This window comes from Zerene cesonia, chromosome 28 (genome assembly GCF_012273895.1).
Source record: "Zerene cesonia ecotype Mississippi chromosome 28, Zerene_cesonia_1.1, whole genome shotgun sequence".
In the NCBI taxonomy this organism is placed as follows: domain Eukaryota; kingdom Metazoa; phylum Arthropoda; class Insecta; order Lepidoptera; family Pieridae; genus Zerene; species Zerene cesonia.
In genome coordinates this window covers 5,478,207-5,502,855 of record NC_052129.1, presented here as the reverse complement: position 1 = coordinate 5,502,855, position 24,649 = coordinate 5,478,207, and the positions used below count along the sequence as shown (strand labels likewise).

Here is a 24,649-nt window from a genome sequence, read left to right as displayed (position 1 = left end):
AATAAAGGCCAATTATTTAAAATGCATAATTAATTTATATTATCATAGTAACATTCTGAAGCGAGAAGCATTAATTCTTAAATATTTAGGTTAGCGTGGGTTTCGGCTGTCATTTCTTTAACAATAAATTCACGGGTGTTTATTCGCAACACCTGCATCGCAAATTTTTTGTTACATCAATGCTGTAGCGTATCTCATGCGATTTATATCGTAAATTATTGTTAAGACGTTTTATGATGTTGGTAAAACTGTTAGAACGACAAGGTGTTAATTGCACTATTAAATATATTCAATCTAGAACTAGTGTGTATTATCTACTCCGATACTTCGACTTAAACCAATAATAAAACGTGCTACGATTCGCTTTGTTACTGGTTTCTTTGACTCAAAACATACGAAATACATATAATAATTAATCACTTGGCAAAACTATGTTAGCCACGAGTCTATTCTTTCTATGACATTTAACTAAACATATATTTTCACTCAATACCTCTTCTGCGATTTCGCCCGGCCTGCCGCGTTTCTTTTTTGGAAAAAAATAATTATTTCAGTTAGACATTCAGTTAATATTGTGCATAGATGTACATGAGTGTGCTGTCAATCTTCATTTTCATTGTGATGCCTTATCGTCCTCATGATGAGTCAGAATTATGTGTACGTTCGTGCAAGGTGTTTTTCCACGTAGTGTAAGTAATTGTAGTTTTGTGAGTTAGATAATACGAGGTTTAAAGGTGCAGTTCTATTTGCGTTTAGGGGTTTAAATGTTTTAGAATGTTAGTAGAAAATAGATGAGCGTTAGGTTTAATTGATTATATATCTACAGCCATTCTACTTCTAATAAGCTAATCCCATAAGAGAACATAGAAGTACTAATTATTCACATTCTTGTTATAATTCAAATGTGATGCTAGTTCTCCTATGGCAGAAATTGTCACTACATCGCTTGAAAAATGATTTACAACATTTTTCGCAGTCGGCTAAGCGGCTTCTATAGGTTTATCTAAGATAGGACAGATGTCTAAAGGAACTATGAGATTCTACGATATGGACACTAAATATAGTATGTGGAGTTCATTGTCCACTAAAGATTATGTTAAGGACTGTGTAAGTTGTGACTCGTGAACTGTGTTTTGTGAATATAATCCGCTTCAGTGCCACAGTGTTCACAAAAATTCAATGTGCAAGAAAACAATTGTTGAAAAATTAAAATGTCCATAGTTAAAACCAAAGAGAAAAATAAAACTTGACAAAATGCTTTGCAAAAGCGAGCAGCGTCCACCTAAACCAGACCAGACCCAAGCGATCTCACCTTTCTCTCGTCTAAAACTTCGCCTGGACGTAATTTCGTGACCTGTTGTTAAAAAACACTGATAATAATCCGTCCAATCAAATTTGCCTATCTAACCTCTGTCGCCGAACCTGAGTGACGGTCCCTACGAGCCCTACAAACATTATTCAGTGCAGAGACTTCACTAGCAGTGCGAAAGTTATAATATATTATTTTGCCATCATTGATTTGTTAATTATGTTGTTAGTTTTCCTTTCGGTGATCAATATTCAAACAATTTGCTCCAGTTAATTCTCATAGATCCGCCGATGCACGACCCACCCGTCGCCGTTATTGTGTGCGTACGTGCTGACAAGCTGTGCAGTTTATTTGTGTGCTCCGAATCGCAAAAGTGTGCATTTAGTTTTGTGCCTGTACGAAAAAAGAATCAGCGAAGAATTTGCTGAATAATGATATGATATCATCAAATTCAATTAAGAAAATCAAAAATCTAAACAAGTCCGGAAATTTGTGATAGGGATAAAATCATATAATTATTCAGGAAATGTATTCGTAATAAAGTATTGTGAACCGCGATGCAAATGCATTCCTGCATTCTTAAGAGATAGTTAAGATTTCGTCACGGCAATAGAATAACGTATAGCATTCACGAAATTTTTGCAGCTTTGCTTTTACCTTCTTCTCTTCGATCACTTCACCGGGTCTTAGTTTTCTATTCTCCTGTGGATTACGTTTTTTACGATCTTAATTTCAATTCAATCTACCTTTTCAGTGCCTATGTGAATAATCTAAGAAGCAGGGAATTGAGGACTTTAAGCTAAAATCAAATAAATCAACTAACCTCAACTAAAGCTCTAGGTTCCACGTGGAATCATTGTGTAGGTAAATTATTATTAGTGTAATATTTAATAGTGTATTGGACGCACTATTGTTATGGGTTCGGCTTGACAGAATGGGGTGTCTACGGGGCTCAACATTTCGGTAAAATCACAAAAATCATATGAAGAACAAAGTGAATTAGATAAGATACATTTGCACCATACGAATAGGATCGGTATATTCCAACATTCCCAAAGACAACAGAAAGGTGAAATGCATCATTTATATCACTTGGTTCACTTGATTCAGTATAGTATCAGGTAATCTTCTAATCTACTCTAGACAGCACAATGAAACCTTATCTACAGGATATCATATTACCTCCATTTTATTTGCTGACTTTAAAATGAGCTATTGTAATTAAAGTTAAAGTTGTATCATCAATTTTTTTTTTGCCAATCAAATTTTATACATACCTCGTCGCTGATTATAAGCGAAGGGCGTCTACCCATCTCCTCCGGTGGAGGGATGAGAGAACCCCGTCTAGCGGGAGGAGCAGGTGACAAGGAAGGTTTTCTTGGCGTTTCTGGTTTTGGAGATTTTTCCCTACTGACTTCAATTTTGGGTGCAGCTGGAGTTTCCTCGGGTGCTTTGATTTCAGGTACTTTCGGCTTTTCGGCCGGCTGAATTAAAATAATAATGTTATTATACATGGTTTATAATTGACTCTTATTATTGTTTCTTTAATTTCATTGTTAATTGTCTTTACCGGTTCTTTTTCAGGCTTTTCCCTTGTTGTTGGTGTGGGTGAAATCTTTTCATATTTTTCAAGATCAGGGCGATCATAATCTGCGATTTCGGGCAAATCTTCAGCCTTCTTCTTAACTGAAGTTACCTTTGCCTTTTTCACTTCTTCTTCGACCTTTTCTTCTTTGGCTGCCACTTTCTGTAATTTTATAAAATGTTCCGTTTGATAAAAAGGTTAATTTCATCTTCTCACTTTCCATTTATTTGTATTCGGTGTTATCTCCGGACTGGCCTTATTATCTTCTGCACCTATTACGATTTAAATTGTAAAATGTAATACAATATGAATAATTTCTGTATACTCACCTTCAATATTGAAATATGTTTAATATTATTAACATAATTAGGTACGTACCAAATTACACAAGCAAAAGCGAGAAAAAGAAGTCTATAGTTAAGAAACATATTAAGTTAAAATTGAATTCGTCTAATACATGCGAAACAAGACACAAATATAAATAAGATCTATTTCTACAATAGTGTGTTCTACAAAAGATTTTGTGTATATCTACTGATTTGTGATAATGCCAATTATGCAGGTGCTTTAATAAAATTCGTGTTGTAAGTGCACTGTGCTTAATTTTGTAATCCTTCAATTACTACCTCATCAGTCTTTTGAGGAGTGCCGCTAATAGCTACTTGTGGTATTGCTAACGACGGTTTGCTCTCTTCCTTGGGGTTTACATCAGCCTATAGAAAACAATTGATTTTATTGGCGACCATACGAAGTGAATGCAGTTGTGTCAGAATAGAATGAGGTGAAGAACTTGTCCATATGAGATATTGATTAGAACTTAATCTTGATGTTTTATATAAAAACGTATGTTGCTTCCATCACCTCATTCTATGTGTGTGCATAATGTACGTCCGAGGAGAAATGTGCTTTGTGCATGTCTGTTGGTGCAATGGTGTAGCTCGTATGTTTGAATAAGTACAGTGCTTGAGTAAAATATAAAATGTGCAAGGTAATGTTATGAATTCAGGAGACTCTATGTTCAACTACATTTGAGGTTATAATATTTATCGTGCCCCGGTGCATCAAACATGGTATTGTGCATATCATCTGGTGCAAGTATTTTTGTTTTGTTATTTTAAAGGTACGTAGAATGTACCTGCGGAGAACGAGATCTTCTCCAAGGTACAGGAGAGGTATCTGTTTCACGTAATGTTGGTGTGTAATTGTCTTCCAATTCTGGTGTTTGTTCTGCCTGATAATTTTTAAAATTTATTTATGTAAATCTTATGATATTGAAGATAACAAATTTATTTTATTATTAATTTAAATGATACCTGAGGTATTTCTGGAATTACATTCCATGAAAATGGCACCTCATTCGGTTTTGACTCTGGATCCGGTGTGACCAGGATTGGAACCTAGTATTTTTACAAAATTTTAAAAATATCAAGCACGTAATTATATTAGATTACAAAATTAAAAATTTATTTAATAATAATTATGTAAAGTTTTTGTGTGACTCAGTTACCTCCTTCGGTTTTCTCCAAGGGTAAAGTGTATTTTGTGCAGTTTTATCAGTATTGGTGTCTGTTTGTTTAACATCTTCAGATACCTAATAAACATAATATTTATTAATTTACAGAATCGCATTTAAATTTATTCAAAATTTTGTTGCTTTATGTTATACCTTTGGCTTTTCTGTATCAGGTTTAACTTTATCTTCATCTTTTTGAGTCGTTACCTATAATCATTTACGTCGTAAATATTAAATGTTTTGAAATTATTATATATGTTTACTAAATTATTATACTCATATTCAATTTGCTCATTTACCTCAATCGTTTTACTGGTACGAGGCGTATACGGAGAAACTTTGGATTGCTTATCAGAATTATCTTTGTCTTTATCGACTTTATTTTTGTCTTCTATTTGTGAATTGCTAACCTGTTCTACCTAAAATCATAGAACAGGATTCTTAATCTAAATCTATAAATTAAAATGCAGTGATCATAACATATTAATTTGCTTAATCATACTATAATATCATTATAGAGAATGTTATGTATACGTACGTCCTCATCTTTACTAGGACTTTCTCTACTAGGACGACGCCACGGATAAGTTGGTTCTGAAGGTCTATCAATTGATACTTTACGCCTAATTTCGACATCTTCTTTAATATCAGTTATATTTTCTGTGTCCTGTATTTAATGATTGGTATCAGTATTTTCAGTTATAAATATGTGTGTAATTTATTTTACTATATTTATTATATATTTACCTCAACCTTGCTATGTCTACGTCTAGGTTGTAAGTCATCTTTAGGTGTAGGTTGATCTAAGCTCATACTACGTTTCGGATGAGCCTTCTCATTGGTGTCCTAATGAAAGACATGTATTTTATGTAATGTTTGTAAATTTGCATTAGGTATGTACCAAGTGTAATGATGTGCGTGAAAGTGTGGTGTGTTTACCTGTGCCTTTGTGTTCGTAGGTCGCCAGGGATATGTTTTGTCGGGCTTATCAAACTCCATTATGTCTTCGTTCGGTTCTTTAGTTGTGTCCTAGTTATAAAACATGTTTTATTGACAAACATAGAATAGATTGACTTTGCTTGCTGCAGGAAAAATATACATTGAGCACACAACATAGAAACGTAAAGATGTGACGATACTCGGCGCTCCATGACACGTCAACGCATTTGAATTGCAGTCATTTTTTGGCTATGATACGAAGGCTATTTAAAATTTGCTTCGCACCTTTGCTTCACAACTCAAAAATATCTGCAGTTGCAACGGTTTTCATGTCATGGCCTACGCCTACATCATTTTTGTCAGTATTATTTACAATAGGCATGTAATGTATTTGTGTATTTTGAGAGCGTTTACATTAAAGCATGCTCACACAAGCAACAAACCTCACCTTTAATTTAACTTTCTCTAATTCATTAACTTCAGCCTCTTTCACACCAGCCTAGAAATAAGTTACGGGATAATAAGCATTAGGGGAATCTAAAAATATTACAAAGCCTCGACTCAATTCTTGCTGCATAATTAAATTTGAATTTAGAAGCTTTGTGATTAAATCAGGTCAAATATTTTCAAACGCTGTAAATAAACTGTGGGAAACGTAACTACTTAAAATCAAACTGCTTCTAACTACTTATTCTACCTCACACATTTCAAAACCAAAAGTTGCTTTCAATTCTATTATTGCCAAATTTCTAATTACTTTGGTTAAACTAACTACAAACTCATAACTATTTATTATTATTTTATATAAATGATTACACTCTCAATGTTATCGTTAAATTCATATTTCTATAGTTGCTTTTTAAAATTCTAAATCAAAATTCCGGAGGGTCTTTCTTCGAATACTATTTTTCATGCAATATCCTCATAAACAACTTTATGTTATTATTTAATCTAATATAATTATCCCCCCATGTACTCTTTTTTTCAGTACTTACCTTAAGAGATCCTTTTCTGAAGCTCGACACCTGTTGTTGTTCAGATATCGATGAAATTGAAGATTTTCTACTCTCAGCAGATTCCTTTGTAAGCTGTTTGATAAAGGTTTATTTATTATATTAGTTTATCAATAATTCTTGTCAAAATTGGCTAGATATTAAGATATGTAAAGAAGTTGGTTATTAAATAATAAATTAGTGATTTACTAAATTACAAAGAATATATTCTTAAGTCTTCTCTAATTTGCGTTTATATTTGTAACTAAAATAAGAATTTTGCGTATCCCATTACCTTAACAGCTTTGTTTTCTATAATTGAGCTTCTTCTGCTCTCAGTCTTCGTTTCGTGTACCTAAATAAAACATTAAGTATTTATTAAACATCCTTCCTTTATAAGCTTAAACATTCTTAATAAGCTCTCACCGGGAAAAGTACCACACCCACACAGAAAACCGGCGTGAAATAGAAGCTACTGTGTTTCGTTTGATGAATGTGAGTCGGAAACCCATGTGCTATTCCTTACCCTGTTGTCCTTTTATTATTCCCTTCTGTATCCCACATCTTTTAAAGTCGGCAGTCAATTTATCGAGGCGTAATCCATCCAAATAGCCTTACGCCATTCTAAATAATGTTCATGGTCGGTTGTAACGGTTACCATAAGGCCACTCCCTTGCCGACTATGACATAAAAAACAGACTAATTCAAGTATGAATGGCTGTCTTTTTACCATAATGTAAATAATAAATACTCGATAATACTTCTTTAAGATGTCACGTATTTTATAAATTTAGATGGCTGATGGGGCCAAATAGGTAATTAAAGAAATTGACATTCTTAAACAGATTATTAAATAAATTTCAATTGCGCGATGCAGAATGACGGATTTGAGCTCTTTTCATAAATAAACTATCTCAAACTTACTTCATTTTGTACTGACGCCACTGACGTACGTCTGCTTTCAGTCTAGGGAACAATAATATTATATTTTATAACAAAACCATGTTAACGAATAGATTAATAACTATGATTTAGGATCTATATACAGGATGAAAGGGATACAATAAAATAATGCTCCATATACATAAATAACCAGGTTGTATTTAATATAGATTTATATACAATAATGAGTAACCCACAATGATTTTTGAAATGATACAAACATCGAACCTCAAATAAAAATAGTTGGTGGTCCCCAAAAGTTTTGCCAACGAAAACAATATTTGGGAATGTTTAAATTATTTATGGAATTTTTTATAAATCGGAATGTTAACACATAGTCGAAACTCATTAGTTACATGGTTCTGGAAAACACATAGATATACCTGGACAGCTAGGTGCTGCTCTGCGTGAGCAACCATTGTGACCGCCTTTGAATGTGTTACAAAAAGAATACTTAATAATTATGAATAGAACAGTAATTAAACTTCAAATGGAATTAATTTTAAATACAGCAGTTTATTTTGTAATTATTTCAACAAAAATTAAACCGCTTTCAAATTCCAGAAGATGAAAGAAAACAGGGTATACCCCGTCCATAGTTTTGAGGTAATTAGACCAAAAAAAAAATTATGTCAAGTAAAGAATATTTTTGAAAATCAGACTAATACAAATATAGTTGAATATTATAGGCATTATATTTTTTTAGCTAACCGACATTCCCAAAAACGAATTTTCAAAAGACTGTAATTATTAAACTATTTGGTTTTGTAACTCGGTGGGTTTTCAATCGACTGGTGGAATTATTTTTGTGTGCTCCAGAAAGTTGATGTCATTTGGACCCATTTAAGAACTTGGAGAAAATCTTACACTCTTATTCAAATTATTTCAATTATAAAAAGATCATCAATTACCTGTGTAACTTCCTTTTCTTTCTTCTCCCGAACTGTGGGAGTTGGCGATATCTTTTCATATTTCTCCAGCACTGGTCTCTCGTAATCATCAACGAAGTCCAGTTCGTACTGTGGATTAAAACGGACATGTTATTGAAAATTTAAAACAAACATTTGCATCACATTCGTCTTCCTCTAGCAGCAGATCAGTTGGCTACATTGCATCTTGCACATAATTTCCTGGAAAATTAAAGCGAGATAAAAGCGACATGCGAACAGCAGCATTTGCTTTATCAAAAACATACCAGACGCATATATGACGAAGCTTGCGGTTGCAGGAATAGCGTACATAACGACGAATCAGTGTGTAAAAAGACATTGACTGTGTAAACTGAAATGTATTTACAAATAGATGTGCACAGGGTAACATTTAAACAAATGTGTAGACAGAAGGTGAACGTGTACATGTAGGGTATGTAAACGGATTTTACCCCGTCAGCGGTTTCTTTGGTACTGGATGTAGCCTTTTTAGGTGTGTCTGGTGTTTTCTTGACAGTTTTCTTAAGTTGTGGCACTTGGAATTTACCACCTTGTATTGTGAGTGGTTCCTACGGGAGTAACACAGTTTAATTGGATTCTACAATATTACAGCCTAACTACTGCTATGTTGCATTATTTCTACTTAAGCAGTTTCTATGTTAGTTAGATTGTGTAAAATCATCATACGGTGGTATTATAACATGCTTATTTTTAAATATTTTAATCAACTCAGCTGCTAAGCAAGTTGTAAATAATGTGTTTTTCTACCTCATCGTCACCACCCTTCTTGGCAACGGCTGGTTTTTTGACCTTAAGTTGAGCAGCCTCGCTACCCTCCTATACGTTGATTAGAATAGTTTTAATTAATGAAATATAATACTATTATATTCAATAATAGGTTGCTTATAGCTGAGATGTTTAAAACATTAAATAATACTACCGTTGGCTTTTTCTTAGCTGGTGTCTTTTGAGTAAGTGTGGCATCTTCAGGAGCGGTTGTGCTTGTCTTAATTTTGGGCTTGGTGAGGCTGACGGATTCTTCTGTATCCTCTCCCTGACCCCATAATTAAATATACACATAGATTAGACACAGAAGAATAACAAGACGCATTCCAAAAAGTCTAAGAAATATGACGAAATAAGAAATAAGATGTTCGTGAAAAATTAACATTTAAGACAATAGAATAGAGACATATAGTTCGAAGTAAATAACATAAACTGTGTATATACAACTTGGCGAACAATTCAGTGTGTCGGTGCTTTACGAATTTTAAAACATTATATTTAGCTTTCGTGAAGTGCTACAAATATATTGTGCTATTTTTGTGTCGTTACATCAACAATATTATTTTTATCTCTATATCTTTGTACCTTGATTAAGAATGAGTATCTTCTTTCAATTGGTAGATTCGACTTTGTTTTATAAGTGTCGGTAACTATCTGTGAATTATTGTAAATGAAATCTCATAATACCTTGATTTATAAATGTGGAGTTTTTAAGAATAATTACGTAGTATTGTAAAGTGTACCTTTTGGTCTTTCTCCTTAGGCCGTTTAATTGTTTTCTCCTCAACAATCTCAGGTTTTTTAACCTTGAGTTTAGCTTCAGCCTCATCCATCTATTATTAAAATTAGGAAATTTTAATTTGAAGTTCATTTGATGTTACATAAATAATGTATGTTCGTAGGTGAAGCATATACCAACCGTAAGTTTAGTCTCCGCGGGTGTTGTGTGTGTAAGTGAAACGTCTTCTGGCTCTGGCACAGCCTTTTTCGGCTTAGATAAACTGACACTCTCGTCAACATCCATTGGCTATTGAAATACATTTATATCGTTATAACAATTATATTAAAATTTAAGTTTAATTAAGGATATATATGTATAAACGGTTACTACCTCAGGCTTATCTTTGTCTTTAACAGAGCGACGCCTTTGGACCGTTGTAGAAGAAACATCTTCAGGCAGTTTTTCCTCCTGTAGTATATGTTATATTTTAGGTAGGTTCAGATTTAAAAGGATATAAACCATTCAAAGCCATTTATAGAATTATGATACTACTAAAGCATTGCATTTCGAGGAATAATAATGCACTATTGTTAAACTACAATTAAAAGTAGTTCGGATATAATTATGAATATAAAGCGTTTGGTTTAATTTGGAATTGTGGATGTAATTCGAGCACTTAGAGGGCCTAGATATTAGGTAAGGAGTGTGTACTGCGTTTTAAAGCGGGTGTTTGTGTACCTTCTTCTTTTTCTCGAGTGGTGTAGGTGTAATCTTTTCATATTTCTCGAGCACTGGTCTCTCATAATCATCGATAAATTCTTCCTCTTCAACCTTCAAATTTTTGTGATTTATTAATTACTGTTTGTTATAATATTCTTATAAAAATTAAACCCGTATATCCATTACCTACATCTTTTATAAAATTATGCAAATATACGTTCTAAGACCGACATACTAAAATTGTCTTGGTATATAAATTATGAATAGAAACACGATACCGCTTCCTTGCGGCCTTGCACTTTAGTGTAGTTTTTGTATATTTATTATGATATATTTGAAAGAAAACTGTGCAAGCATTTTGAATAGAATACTTCACATTGGTTTTCGTATTGCAACCAATACTTACGAACAGAGAAACTCTGAAAACTGAAGATAAAAAATCAAGAAGCTTTATACAAAGCAAAGCATTATAATACAGGCCATGCATCAAATAAAATTTATATATCAATTTGAAGCTGTAAATATCCGCCGCAACCCCTGTAAATTTATTTGTGTAAAAACCAAGTTAACGTTCAAAAACTGTATTAAATGCTGTGGGAAAGTTGTGTGTGTGTGTTAAAGTAATAACTCTTTTTTCAATATATACTGAGCGAGAAAAACTGCAGATTTATTAGCGGCTGTGTCGAAACTTCCAAATCCTGTGATCGTTAGTTTGTGTGTTATATCAAAAGTATGTATCAGTGTTATTGTATGTAATATTTTATTTTTGTGTATGTACCTCTTTATCTTTAAGTGAGGGGCGTTTCTTTGTGACAGTTTTTACTTTTTTAACCGTCTTAACGGATTCGTTGTCATCAGGTTTAGTATCTTCCACCTAAATTATATCAGAATTTAGTTATTTCTCGTATAATATAAGAATAATAATGCTAAAGAAGTAATGTTTTAATAAATATTTTCACCTTATCTTTTAACGATTTTTTACGTAGTGTTGGCTTGACTGATTCTTCTTCAGTGTCTTTTGGTTTTGCTTTGTCAGAAACAACGTCATCCTAACAAATTAATAATATTGTTTTAATAAAAAAATGTCTTCATATAATTTATTATATATTATTTTTGGGTATCTAAAATATTCTGAAATACTATGTACCTGGACGTCACTGGGACGACGTTTATCGGTAGGCAATTTAGGTTTTTCGGTAGGCAATTTAGATTTTTCGGTAGACAATTTAGGTTTTTCATCGTAATCTCTTTCAGGTTCTTTATGATCTTTGCCATTTTCAGCTGGTCGCTATAAAACGTTATATTATCATATTATAAACGTTCCATTATTAAGGATAATATAGTTGGTTTATATAAAAAAAAATCAGTGTGTTCAGAAAATACAATCAATATTAAATTTGAAAGGTTACCTCTGCATCAGTACGAGGAACATATTCATTTGATTTAGGTTTATCACTTTTAGTGGAGTCTGTTTTTGAATATTCTTCTATTGTTTCATCCTCATCCTAGGCATCGGAAACATATTATTTAAAATTTATATTGAGATTTGAATTAACGTTTTAATTTTAAAACTGTTATATACAAACCATAGGTTCTGGCTTTGATTGTTGTTTACGTGTTGTGGACTCGTCATCAGGCTTAAGCACTGATTTCGGTTTAACACCTCTATCGATAATATCTGTATTTTCGTCAGTTTCCATTGGCTAAGTCATAGAAAATAAAATGCTTTAAATTTTATTTTTCCAATATTTATCATGTATGTATAATCATTGAATGTGTATAATAAGTGAAACAATTCAAACGAATGTGGTTTGCCTACCTCAGGTTTGTCTCTGTCTTGTACAGACGTACGCCTTTTTGTTGATGAAGAAGTCACATCTTCAGGGACCTTATCATCCTATACGCAATCATAAATATATATAACTACCGTTTTAACCGACAGAAAAATAATTTAATCAAAGAAACGCCATTTAATTTTGAGTACGTAATAAAGAGAATTAATTTGTATTGTTAGTGTAAATGTGTTAACGTGTACCTTCTTCTTTTTCTCAATTGGTGTGGGTGTTATTCTTTCGTATTTCTCGAGAACTGGTCTCTCATAATCATCAATGAACTCCTCTTCTTCAACCTTTGAAATTATTTTACCATTAAGAAATGAAATAAATTATGCAATTGTGTAAATTGTAGAAGCAAACGACGCTGGACTTTTATGACTATATACACTAAACATAATAAAATAAACATAAATAACATTAAACTAGATAAAACATATATAACACATGCAGGATGCAATATAAAATTAAGCTTTATACAATATACATTTAGAGGAATCTGAAACAAGAGAAGAAAAATGCCGAGCACATTCAAATTTTTGTATGTAAATTAAGCAAGATAGAAAATTATTGATGTTTATAGATAGAGACGCTTAAATCGTTTGTTAGCCCCAATAATTAATGTGATTATTGCAAGCCCCAGAGTGCAGTGTATTCAATCGTGTGTTTAGTGTGTTTAGTTTAGTAATTTGTTTCGTTAGCGTATAGAGCTGTGTGTACCTCTTTCTCCTTAAGAGAAGGACGTTTCTTGGTTTTAGTTTCATCTTTTTTGGGTGTTTTGGTTTTTGGTTTCTCGTCAGGTTTTTTATCCTCCTCCTATATATGAATAAAATTTGTTTTAAGATGTCTTATGGTTAATATATAATAGAAAGTATTTTTAAAGAGAGTAAAGAAAGTATTTTGTAGAGCCTTGTTTACCTTTTCTTTAGCTACAGAACGTTTGCGAAGGGTAGGCATTTCAGGTTCTGCTTCCCTTGGTTTAGGCTTTATTTTGCCTTTCATTATATCAGTTTCATCCTATCAACGAACCGAGAAATATGTTATTTAATATAATGTTTGTAATGTTAAAACTACTTATTTATATTGAAGAACTTTTAGAGCTATACCTGAGTCTCACTAGGACGACGTTTATCTTTAGGTGTAGGTGTAATTTTTTCATATTTTTCGAGTTCGGTTCTCTCATAATCATCAGTAAAATCTGATGATTCCTATAAAGAATTTGTGCTATGACTTAGTTTAACGGTTAAAATTGTATTCATGAATATCGCATATTTAATTTTATTTTATGAATTTATGTATCGAGTATATACTCCGCGAACAATTAAAAAAAAAAACCTTAATTATTTATACCTCTGTAACCCCATTTTGCTTTTTAGTTTTGTCTAAAGGCGTTGGAGATACTTTGTCATATTTTTCAAGGTCTGGACGTTCATAATCATCAACAAACTCTTTTTGTTCCTCAGGCTTGAAAAGTAATACAGCATTTTAATAAATAATTAATAAAAAGAACAAAACAGCAAAATCCTACGCTTTGTTGATTTTATTAGTATTACCTTTTTAACGAGTTTTTTAGACTGAGCAACTTGTGGTTCCTCAGGTTGCTCTTCTGTTGGTTTTATTGGAGCTTTCGACAATTTTACCTTCGATATTTCATCAACTGGCTCCTCCGGTTTAGGAATACCCTTTTTAATACTACTCCTACGAGTTTCTTCTACCACCTAGTATTTAAAAAGCATTTATCGTTATTGTAATAGGTATTTTTAATACAAAAACGTAACAAAAGCATTTCTTAATTACTACCTCATCTTTAGTTTCCACTTTAGATTTTTTCTCCGGAGTTTCTTTTGGCGTTGCAGTTTCTTCTTCAGTTTCTTGAGGTTTACTTTTAACGTTCTCGGAAATTGAAGCACGTTTAGTCTAAATAAGTTGTAATTATTATTAAGATTTTAATGTTTAGAGGTGAAATATTTGTAAAGAATTCAATGTTATGTATGTTAGGTTTGTGTTACCTTTGGTGTGTCATCCACTTTGGGTTTTTTTTCAAGGGGCGTTGGTGTAATTCTTTCGTATTTTTCCAATACTGGACGCTCGTAATCGTCGACAAAGTCAAACTCGTCCTAATAAACATAACATTATAACACAGCTAATAGTTAGAACAACACTCCAAACAAATATCTATTCACAATAATTATTAGCACTAATATACACCGATATAGCGTGTGTTTAGAATTGATCACAATTCTAGAACAGTTGTTCATTGACCGCTTTTGTAAAGCTTTTATACATAAATTGTGTAATGTACACATTAATCACACATTCAAACTACTTACGTCCTCTTTTTTCTCTTTTTTAGCGACGACCTTCTTTTTGATCACTTTCTTTTTCTCTTCCGTCTTCTTAGTAGTTTCCTTTTCTTCTGTTGGTTTTGGTTCCTCCTTTGGCTTGACTGGTTTTAATTTAGGTAAACCTTCAATTTGTTTTTCTGGTTCTGGTTCTGGCTTTTTCTTGCTTTCAAGTTTTTCGAGAAGAGCCTTCTTCTCTTCCTCAGTTTTAGCAGTTTTCTTTTCAAGAACCTTTTTGGTTTCTTGTTCTTCTACTTCTGCTTTCTTAGATTCTTGAATTTTAGATTCAACCTTCTTCGCTTCAACCTTTGATTCTGTTTTCTTTGCTTCAACGGTGACTTCATCTTGTTTTGATTCAACTTTAACTTCTTCTTTCTTTGATACTTTCTTGGCTGCTGATTTCTTTTGTTCAATTACAGTCTCTTCTTCTTGTTCTTGTTTTACTTCCTATTGTGTAAAAGTTGGAAATTGTTATTGTAGTATTTGATGCATAAATTAATCAACCGACATGAAAAGGAAATTTTGACTACATTTTATTTATTTTTTGATGATAAAGCAAATATCAAAGAAACATTTTCAATATGAATTTGGATTTTAGACACGACCAAGTTACCATCCCCATTAGCGAAATGTTAAAAGAAAGATTCATTAAAGAAGGTTATCATGAACGTGTAGAGTTCAAGAATCACGAAATACGGAACGGACCGGGTTGACAATAATATTTGATCTTTTTCAAAATTCTTGCCTTGCGTTGTGTAAAGTGCCTGATCTATTTCTAACTGTGTCGATCTTCCATATCAAAAAATAATTTTAATGAGACACACTTTATAAAATAAAATTACAAGTAATCGTTTCAACCATAACATATCTTACTTTTCTTTCTTCAACGTGGTTTTCTTCTATGATTGATTTTTCTTCCACAATCGACATTTCCTCTTCAGATTCCTCGATAACAGTTGTTTCCTCTTCTTCCTCTTCTTTTTTCTTTTTCTAAAATATAATATGTATGCCATTAATGTTATCGTTCATCATTAATGCAGTTTCTAGCTAGGATTGACACTTTATGTAATATGTATGAAATGTACTATAAAAATTAACTTTGTTAACCTTGTACTTGATATTTGATTAAGTAATAAACTGTGACATACAAAAATGTTAAAACTTTTCGTTTCACATCAGTTATTGCGCTAAGAGACTTTTTATTCAAGAAATTACCGTACCATGTGACACGAAATTAACATCTCACAGCTAAATATCAAAAATTGTTTGTATGAAATAACAAATTGTATTTACCTTTTCTTCTACAAGAGTAAGGTCCGCGCTTGATTCATCTTCTCCGAACTCATTTCGAATAACAACTCTATAGTTTGCAACATACTTAGATGTCACTTTTCTTATAATGAGTCGGGCGTTTGTACCATCAAATGAGGTGTTAATTTCAGAGGAATCTCTAACTACCGTCGTGTTTTTGTACCATGTGCATCTACATGACTGATCAGAAGTTTTGAGGACAGCAATAAATTCTGCCTCCTCATTTTCTTTTCTGGCCTGTAATTTATTTAATAAAAATATATTAAATATAGTTCATGATTGATCCATTCTTAATTAAACAATTTTTTTTTCAGTATTACATACCAAGCTTCTGAGGTGTTTGAGGATCACTGGTTTGTCACCCTTTTCCTCAGGAATGTCAGTAATCTCTACTTGTTGTGATGTTGCTTCACCCTTCTCGTTCTTGGCAACGAGTTTATATGAACCCTTATCTTGCTGGTTCACATTTGAAATTTCTAATTTTACCGTAAACTCACCCTGAAAATGACATTATTTACATTTTAACACTAGTTCAATCAGAGTAATACTTATAAAATAAAAGTTAAATCATTTACCTCTCTCAATGGCTCTATAAGCACAGTATGCCTTGAATCTTCCTTAACAGCGCTAGCTTCTTTAAACCATGTACATGAAGGAGCAAATTTACTTAATACTTTACATTCAACAATCACAGTCTTCTTTTTAACTATTTTAATGATCTTTGGTTTCTCTTTAATAACTGGAATGACTGTGAAATAATAATCATAATTAGTAATGAATTCATATTATATTCCAAAAGAAAATGTTTCAGTGACGATTTATAAACGTAACTTACTTTCTATATTGAGCGTTAGATTCGCATTGAGCTCCCCAAGTTCATTTTTAATATTGCATTTATACAATCCGGAGTCTTCAATACCAGGGTCGAGGAGTTCTAATACAATTGTGTATATATCTTCCTTCACTTCGACCCTAGTTTTGATCTTAGATGAGTCCCTGATTTCTTTACCCTCGTGGTACCACACGATCGTCGGCTTTGGGCTAGCTTTAACCTTACAACCCATGATAACTAATTTACCGTTTTCCTTCGATTGGATTGTAGGTTTTTCAACAAATGTTGGGCCTTCACCTTCAGGTTCTGGCTCAGCCTCAATATTTAAGTTAAGGTTAGCGTTGCTTTCTCCGAACTCGTTTTGCACATAACAGCGGTAAGCGCCACCGTCCGCTGCTGTTGGGTTCGATAAAAGCAACATCAGTTCATAAACGTCTTCGCTTATGACAGTTGATTTGAGTTGAATTTTACTACTAGCTTTAATGACGGTCGTGCCCCGGTACCACGTGACTTCAGCCGCCGGCTTAGCTTTGCAGACACAACGCATTGTGATGAGCGTGCCATCTTCGTTGGGAATGATTCGGGGTTTCTCCACGAACGAGGGTGCGAAACCGTTTTCGTCATCCCCACCTGAGTAAATACATGTATTTAAATAAAATATGTACATTTGAAAGAAAGCGAAATGTGCGTCATTGAATATTTTAAAAAGAATTTGTTTAATTTGTATTTTTTATTCGATTACTTGTACCACAAAATTACAACTCGGCAAAAAATAAAAATGCTTCATGCGGCTGAATGGCTTTGCTTTGCAGCATGCGATGGCTACTGTATGCGTACTGATTGTTCAATTTAAGTGCGACTTTCGTTACCTTGGAAATTGAGAGCAATATTTGCATTGCTCTCACCAAACAAGTTAAAGGCGTTACACCTATAGTTTCCACCATCTTCTTTGGTTGGACTTAAAATTTCTAACGTTAAGTTATATGTATCTTTTCCAATTGCCTTCCTAGACATTTTCATTTTAACACCGTCTCTAATTTCTTTGTCTCCGTGAAACCAGGCAATGTCGGGCACTGGATGTGCTTCTAATATGCACTCCATTATTAAGATGTCACCCTCTTGTCTGATTGTAGGTTTTTTAGGAAACCTAGGTGCCTTTCCGTCGGGGATTCTGTTTAAAAGGTTAGCAATTAGTTGATAATAATACCTAATTTGATAATATCATTAACTACAATTAGATTATGAATGCATACTTAGGTTTATCCCCGCTTTGGAAGTTAAGATTTATTTTTGCTACGCCTTCTCCGTGTTTGTTTTTGGCTACCGCCCTATATTCGCCTTTGTCTGCATTTTCTACGCCTATAATTTCGAGTCGCGCGATATGGTATAATGTCTGATCCTCTTCAAGTGTTATTTTGTATCGACTGCTCTCTTTTACTAATTTTTTACCGTGATACCTGTACAGACCGATGTCGTTAATGTCTCCAATAATTGTTACAAGTTCATTAAATGTTTATTTGGGTAAATCTTACCATGTAATGGTTGGTTTCGGTTTGCCAACACATCTACATTCGAACGTTATTTTTGTACCATCTTCTGATTGTCTGATGATTGGTCTCTCCGTAAAAGTTGGTTTAATATAATCTTCTGGTACGGGCGCTTCGTCGCCTATTATCAAATGTTACATTACTTTTATCACTTAACTGTTGCAGCTTATAAGTTAACCGTTTATCACATTTAAGATGTTTTCTTTCATTCATGTCACAATAATATCGGCAAATTGCACTCAGCCAGTTTATGTAGGAGTTAATCGAGGCATGTATAGAAACAGTTAAATATTCATATAGATACGTATATAATATGTTGTGGATCATATTACAATTATTGTAATTAAGGATACTTTTATAAATAGTACGCATAACAGTGGCTATATTTTAATATATGTTAATGTGCGCTTGCTTAAGCTTGGAGTTTGCAAAATACAGTAAATCTTATGAAGGAATAAAATATATTAAATAAATAGGGTTAAAAAGCATCCTAGCATCCTACCAGTACAAAAAGATATAAATTTAAAGATCTACTCGTGCACAATATGAAGATGATTAGTATCTTAAGCGGGACATATTGTATTGTGTTTTTGTATTTATTGTCCGGTTAAGTGTCACATAATTTAGTGTAAATATACATGTATTGGATTGTGAGAAAACATCTTAAATGAAGATAACAATGATGTAACAACACATGTATACATTATAGTGTGTAATGTCCAGTATTTGATTCATATCATTGAGGAATTAGTTGATGATAATACAAAAGCTTGGCTGTAAATTCTACACGTACATAAAACGGACAATGTCAAGAATAGCATAATAACATAACAAAAACATATAATGTGAACATTTATTAAAATCTTGCATCTTTAGCGTTAGATTGTCAAGTATCTACTACAAAAAGCGAATAAACAATGTCCATTTGCATCAATAATTTAATTCATCATTAATTAATTTATCATAAATTTATTGTATAGTTCGAAGTGCCATAAAATGTAGTTATATATGTGTTCAATGCGTGAAAGGAATCAAATGCAACTGGCTTACATTTTTGAGATCTGATTGAGATTTGAATTCAATATTGTTTAACCATTTCTAACGTCTGTCGTGAACACGTATACAATGCAACTGAATTGTATGCAAGAAATGGTGAAACAACATTTAATTATTCTAAAATTTTATGGCGCTTACCAATTGTTTACATTTGATTTTTATCAATGATTTAGACAATTATCTTAATTCTATAACTTACTGTCAAAGTTCAAACTGATCGTAGCGTTACTCTCTCCTAGTTCGTTTTTAGCAGTGACTCTGTATTTTCCAGCATCTTCTACTGTAACGTTGTTGATCTCCAAAGACGCATAGTATGATTTGCCGTCTTTGTTTACCGTTAACTGTAATTGATTAATAGATATGTTAATAATGAGGTAACATTTGTAATAGTGTAGTGGTAGAGTTTAAAAGATTTCTGTGAGTAGTTAGATATTTTAACACGATTTGTAATGTTACGCCTTCAATTAAAATTAAAATTTTACTTTTTACCATTCTCATTAATAGGATATAGACTTTAAAAGTTTAAAAATTTCAGTGGTAATTAATTTTCGAAATTAAGTTGTCACGGTAGATTAATTTAAGACTGATAAGATTTAAGGTATTAAGTGGGTTGGTAAAATTTATAATTGAAGGGGATAAATGCATAATTATTTGTCCAGGATAGATTTATTAGTCTACTTGTTAAATATATCGTATGGTGTAGTACAATATTTCTTAATTTTGTATTTAGTATACAAAGTATTTTTAGCGATAGTTAGGTACTACTGAATATTTACTCTGTGTAACAATCTGTTCATATTCACCATGAACATTGATCTTTTTATATAATTTTAAACGGACATTCCCAAAAATGAAGGAGGCTCCCAATTTAATTTTGGTAAATCTACGATTTTATACGTTTTCTACCGATTGGCGTGATTCTTTCTATGTTAGGAATATTGTAATATTGCCATTTTAGAATCTGGAGTGAAACTAAGGACCAGGGATGTCGGTATTTTTTTTTTAGAAAAAAAAAATATATGTTTTTTAACACTTAAACATTTTTGTAAGTAATGATTTGAATTAAAAGACACTGCAAAAACAATATATTACCTAAATCTAGGTCACCTACGTCAAGGACGTTTAAATGCATCCTTAATAACAGAAATGAGGTCAAGGTCATTTCTATTTAATTTATATAAAATTGAATATTTATTAACGTTTAAGAATAAACAATTCTTTTTCTTATCTCTATAGCAATAAAGTAATACACTACATATATTTATATATCATAAAAAGGAAACTTTTGTATTTTTGCATGTTTGTTACGTTTTCACGCAAAAACTGTTGGACCAATTTAAAAAAAATCTTTCACTAGTATTTCTGTAACTTCACTGAGTGACCTAGTCTATACATGTACCACGGGCGGAGCCGTGGTAAACAGCTAGTATAATATAAATATATATATAACTAGCTGACCCGGCAAGGACTGTTCTTACACTCATCATTTAGGGGTATGAAACATAGACGTTGGACGATTCTCAGACCTATATGCACACAAAATTTCATGTGAATCTGTCCAGTCGTTTCGGAGGAGTATGGTAAGTAACATAACGAAAGGAAAATTGAGAATTTCTTAAAGCATTTCAATGCTATACAACTGAAAAATTAAAAAAGAAAAATAAGCAACATTGAACGTAACCGTACCTTATGTCTAGGGCTAGGTTTGACCTCCACCCCACTGTGGGACCAACTGACGTTGGGCACAGGCTCTGCTTCTATGCGACACTCGAAGATCAGTCGTTTCCCGTCGTCCTCCTGTCTGATAGCTGGCTTGCGCGCGAACGTCGGCGCTCTACCATCTACTTGTCTGGAGACATGGAAATTGTGTTAGGATTTTGTGATATAAGAGTTAGAATTAAGAAGGAATGAAATATTTAATTAATTCGAACGCGGTACATTTAGTGCATGCTTAAAGGACGTGATGACTTTACAGCAAGCGACTATAACTCGTTAAACCTAGAAATTTTGATACCCATAAATAAATTATTTATTATATCTTGTAAATTTACTAATGTTTGTTTAACAATTAATAAAATCAAAATGATAACGACTAAGCAAATAAAGCATAAAATCATTGGCATTTTAATACGCATGATTTTGAATTAAAGTGAATCACTTTGAATTAATCAATGATTTACTTACTTCTGTTTTTCTTCGTCTGCAGCTGAAATTAAAAAATATGTCGTTAATTTCAGTTGATTTATATATAAAGTGGATATTTTTCAAAATTATGTTATAAAGAATTACGCTTCTCTCTCCCTTCTTCAGGATCTCTTCTTATATTAATGGAATATTTATTATCATTTGATTCATTTCAGCCGATATTCTAAGTTGAAATTTTTAACTGATTTTTATATGTACTTAGAGAAAAGAAATAAATTACTAGCTGTGCATTGCGGTTTCACCCGCGTAAGTCTGTATCCTGTAGGAATATCGTAATAAGAGTTGCCTATCTGTTATTCCAGTTGCCGAGCTATCTACGTACCAAATTTCATTTCAATCGGTTCAGTAGTTATTGCGTAAAAGAGTAACAAACACACACATCCATCCTCACAAACTTTCGCATCTATGCTTTCTTTTCTTTTATTTAAAATCAAATCTATTTTGCGTTCAGCAAATTTCAGCAAACTATTTTAAACAGCAGATGCTCATACGCTAAATCGAAGATAAAAATAACGTAGTTTTTGATGTTATTTGTTTATTTGAACAGCCTCCAAACAGTAAACATTTGATCTGCTGATGAGCTCATGCGCAGGTGCTGAAGACATTGTTTAATTGAATTAAAATAAATTTATTTGGAATCTTGAAGATTCCTTAGTAGTTTTTGGTATTTATTTAGATGCACGCCCCGGTTCCATCCATCGTGATTAAAATAATATAAAGTTTTTTAAGCTAGATCAAACTGCACATGGTGCAAATTCGATTAAAATCGTTTAAGTAGTTTAGGAGTACTTGAGGAGAATTTATATGTAATAAGAGTCCCAGGCTATAGTTGCAAAATGCTTTGTAATTATAGGTAGGTATATAGGTTAAGCAGACGTTTTATATATATTTTGTAATAAAAGCAATTTTTTATGGATATAGTACGTATTCTACGTATAGTATTCTTACGCGTTGTAATTTATACACTGCAATAGTTAAAGTATTATCTGTCTATTTATTAAGGCAAATCTACAAATTAAATTTCGCAGTAGAAACTGAATTCCGAACCGGTGGTAAATGTTATAACTGTGTAATATGACGATTCAAAAGTGCTTCTATAAGAAGTCTTATTGAGTAAATGTTGGAGTTTGAGTTTGAAACAGACTAGCACAAGCTTATTCCTAGTTGAGGCAACCGTCGTGTTTGATTTGTGGTAAATCTATCTAGATTTTTTATACAAAGACGTCTATGCTAAATAAACGATTTTTATTACTAATTTTTTTTTTTAGTAACTATCCGATATTGATACGTTTAGTTGTAGGTTGCTATTTTTTAGCCATAACTACATAAGTGTATTATTTTGTAAACTTATATGCTCGAGGCAAAGCTTTTGTCAAAGAAGGCTTTATTAAATTTCAAAATATTTGCATATGAGCTCTTGGTTTATAAGCTAGTTTATATAAAATTTTTAGCTTTATAGCATTCAAATGCTTTATAACATCACGACGCAGGATTCGAACCTGCGTCTCTTTGGCAAGCCGTAGCCAAAACAAAAATTAAAGATAATTATTCTTAACAGCATATATTATAAAATGTACATACAAAAACACCAATTTGTGTTTTTGTTTGTTCATTTGAAATGTTTTGACACAATTACTACTGGGTCGATTTAAAAACTCGTTCAACTTACGGTAGCTGCGTCTTCACTAAATGAAATAGGCTATTTATGTACCACGAGCGAAGCCGGGGAAAGCAGCTAGTAAATAATAAATACATCGCAGTTTCCTTCGTCTGTCACACACACGTCAAAATTCTCTCGCAGTCATAATACGTAATTTATTTTCGCCTCAACAACAGAGCGGTAACAGATCTGTTTCTAAATGACTAATATTTCTATTTTGGTGGTATCAACAGAGTTAAATTACATTGCATTGAGAACAGAATAACCCACATGTTATGTAAACGAAAGACAACCTTTTTTGTGAAATTTTCGCAATCCTACTAATATTATAAATGCGAAAGTTTGTAAGGATGTGTGTGTGTTTGTTACTCTTTCACGCAAAAGCTACTGAACCGATTGCAATGAAATTTGGTACGTAGACAGCTGGACAACTGGAATAACATATAGGCTACTTTTTATCCCGATATTCTTACGGCATACGGACTTACGCGGGTGAAACCGCGGGGCGCAGCTAGTCGGATATAAATTAGAATCTTCTTAAAATGTATGAATAATGGTTTTAGTTCACTTTTTTCATGGTCATGGTATATGTTTATATTGACTAGTATAAAAATCCTTTTTATTATATATTTTAATTACAAAAAACACTAATCTGTTTATTACACTTGACTTGACAATTTCTTTGATTGTAATTTTGTTTATTTTTACACGCTTTTTATTAGCTTCACCTGTATGTTTGTTTGTAACCGACTTCTTTGGGCGCGATTTTGACCCACTTTAAACGGCCAGATTTCGTTCAAACTTTGCAGATTTGAGGACCGATTACAATACACTAATTTGATAAAATTATTCCATTTTTCAATTTGCAAAATATGATTTTTGTTAAAGCGTGTTTTTTAGTTTTTTTAAACTATTATTTATTATTTGGTTCCAACTTGCATTTCTTTTTTGTTTTCGTGTATTGCCATTAGTAGTTAAGGCCTTTTCTTCATTTCATTCTTTAATCCTGACTGTCTTTCTAATCGATAAAAAATATCCTATTCAAAATGACATCCTAATCGGTTCAGGTCATTCAGCTCAATAAATTACAGACAGATAGATTCACATTTCGCATATTAGTAGGAATATAAACTGCCCTAGATCAAACACTTTTTTCTTACGATGAAATTTATAACGGAGCAGGCCAACGGAATCCACTTGATATTAAGTGGTCACCAATTAGATATCTCCGGACACCGGGTTCCGCCCATAAACACTCGTTCTAAGGAATACTCACGGCTAAAGTTAAGATTGATGGAAGCGGCCACCTCGCCCATCTTGTTCTTAGCCTTAACCTTGTAGAGTCCAGCGTCGGTTTCTATTACATCATCCAGTTCGAGCACCACGAGGTATTTGTTGTTCGCGAGGCTCTGGATCCTGGGGACAAGC

At 32.6% G+C, this 24,649-nt stretch overlaps 1 protein-coding gene and 1 long non-coding RNA gene across 22 annotated transcripts in view; both read right to left on the bottom strand.

Annotated features, from left to right (window-relative positions):
• LOC119837610 (twitchin) overlaps nucleotides 1-24,649 on the bottom strand; it is a 121,098-nt gene that overhangs the window by 74,819 nt on the left and 21,630 nt on the right. For 3 of the 21 annotated variants that reach the window (XM_038363264.1, XM_038363262.1, XM_038363266.1), the window contains exons 3-44: nucleotides 24,498-24,637; nucleotides 21,541-21,562; nucleotides 21,043-21,205; nucleotides 19,556-19,697; nucleotides 18,286-18,421; nucleotides 18,007-18,210; nucleotides 17,623-17,924; nucleotides 16,757-17,383; nucleotides 16,497-16,669; nucleotides 16,246-16,419; nucleotides 15,904-16,158; nucleotides 15,484-15,600; nucleotides 14,599-15,057; nucleotides 14,278-14,385; nucleotides 14,069-14,185; nucleotides 13,822-13,986; nucleotides 13,619-13,732; nucleotides 13,375-13,476; nucleotides 13,187-13,285; nucleotides 12,989-13,084; nucleotides 12,472-12,564; nucleotides 12,256-12,333; nucleotides 12,023-12,139; nucleotides 11,846-11,941; nucleotides 11,584-11,724; nucleotides 11,396-11,485; nucleotides 11,215-11,310; nucleotides 10,455-10,547; nucleotides 10,107-10,184; nucleotides 9,915-10,022; nucleotides 9,739-9,828; nucleotides 9,150-9,263; nucleotides 8,978-9,046; nucleotides 8,192-8,299; nucleotides 7,664-7,708; nucleotides 7,263-7,304; nucleotides 6,634-6,693; nucleotides 6,342-6,434; nucleotides 5,795-5,845; nucleotides 2,880-3,056; nucleotides 2,587-2,793; nucleotides 1,967-2,011 (exon numbers count right to left, since the gene is read on the bottom strand). In XM_038363264.1, the coding sequence (XP_038219192.1) occupies nucleotides 1,967-2,011; nucleotides 2,587-2,793; nucleotides 2,880-3,056; nucleotides 5,795-5,845; nucleotides 6,342-6,434; nucleotides 6,634-6,693; nucleotides 7,263-7,304; nucleotides 7,664-7,708; nucleotides 8,192-8,299; nucleotides 8,978-9,046; nucleotides 9,150-9,263; nucleotides 9,739-9,828; nucleotides 9,915-10,022; nucleotides 10,107-10,184; nucleotides 10,455-10,547; nucleotides 11,215-11,310; nucleotides 11,396-11,485; nucleotides 11,584-11,724; nucleotides 11,846-11,941; nucleotides 12,023-12,139; nucleotides 12,256-12,333; nucleotides 12,472-12,564; nucleotides 12,989-13,084; nucleotides 13,187-13,285; nucleotides 13,375-13,476; nucleotides 13,619-13,732; nucleotides 13,822-13,986; nucleotides 14,069-14,185; nucleotides 14,278-14,385; nucleotides 14,599-15,057; nucleotides 15,484-15,600; nucleotides 15,904-16,158; nucleotides 16,246-16,419; nucleotides 16,497-16,669; nucleotides 16,757-17,383; nucleotides 17,623-17,924; nucleotides 18,007-18,210; nucleotides 18,286-18,421; nucleotides 19,556-19,697; nucleotides 21,043-21,205; nucleotides 21,541-21,562; nucleotides 24,498-24,637 (5,806 nt within the window). Of the gene's footprint in view, nucleotides 1-1,312; nucleotides 1,355-1,966; nucleotides 2,012-2,586; nucleotides 2,794-2,879; nucleotides 3,057-5,794; nucleotides 5,846-6,341; nucleotides 6,435-6,633; nucleotides 6,694-7,262; nucleotides 7,305-7,663; nucleotides 7,709-8,191; nucleotides 8,300-8,661; nucleotides 8,779-8,977; nucleotides 9,047-9,149; nucleotides 9,264-9,580; nucleotides 9,644-9,738; nucleotides 9,829-9,914; nucleotides 10,023-10,106; nucleotides 10,185-10,454; nucleotides 10,548-11,214; nucleotides 11,311-11,395; nucleotides 11,486-11,583; nucleotides 11,725-11,845; nucleotides 11,942-12,022; nucleotides 12,140-12,255; nucleotides 12,334-12,471; nucleotides 12,565-12,988; nucleotides 13,085-13,186; nucleotides 13,286-13,374; nucleotides 13,477-13,618; nucleotides 13,733-13,821; nucleotides 13,987-14,068; nucleotides 14,186-14,277; nucleotides 14,386-14,598; nucleotides 15,058-15,483; nucleotides 15,601-15,903; nucleotides 16,159-16,245; nucleotides 16,420-16,496; nucleotides 16,670-16,756; nucleotides 17,384-17,622; nucleotides 17,925-18,006; nucleotides 18,211-18,285; nucleotides 18,422-19,555; nucleotides 19,698-21,042; nucleotides 21,206-21,540; nucleotides 21,563-24,497; nucleotides 24,638-24,649 lie in introns of those variants that run through there. The other 18 variants (XM_038363265.1, XM_038363267.1, XM_038363269.1 and 15 more) reach the window with 17 other exon arrangements.
• LOC119837612 lies at nucleotides 3,524-4,479 on the bottom strand. Its single transcript, XR_005288157.1, has 4 exons — nucleotides 4,402-4,479; nucleotides 4,208-4,291; nucleotides 4,030-4,125; nucleotides 3,524-3,607 (listed from the first exon to the last, which is right to left on the bottom strand). It is a non-coding gene; the product is annotated as an uncharacterized LOC119837612 (long non-coding RNA).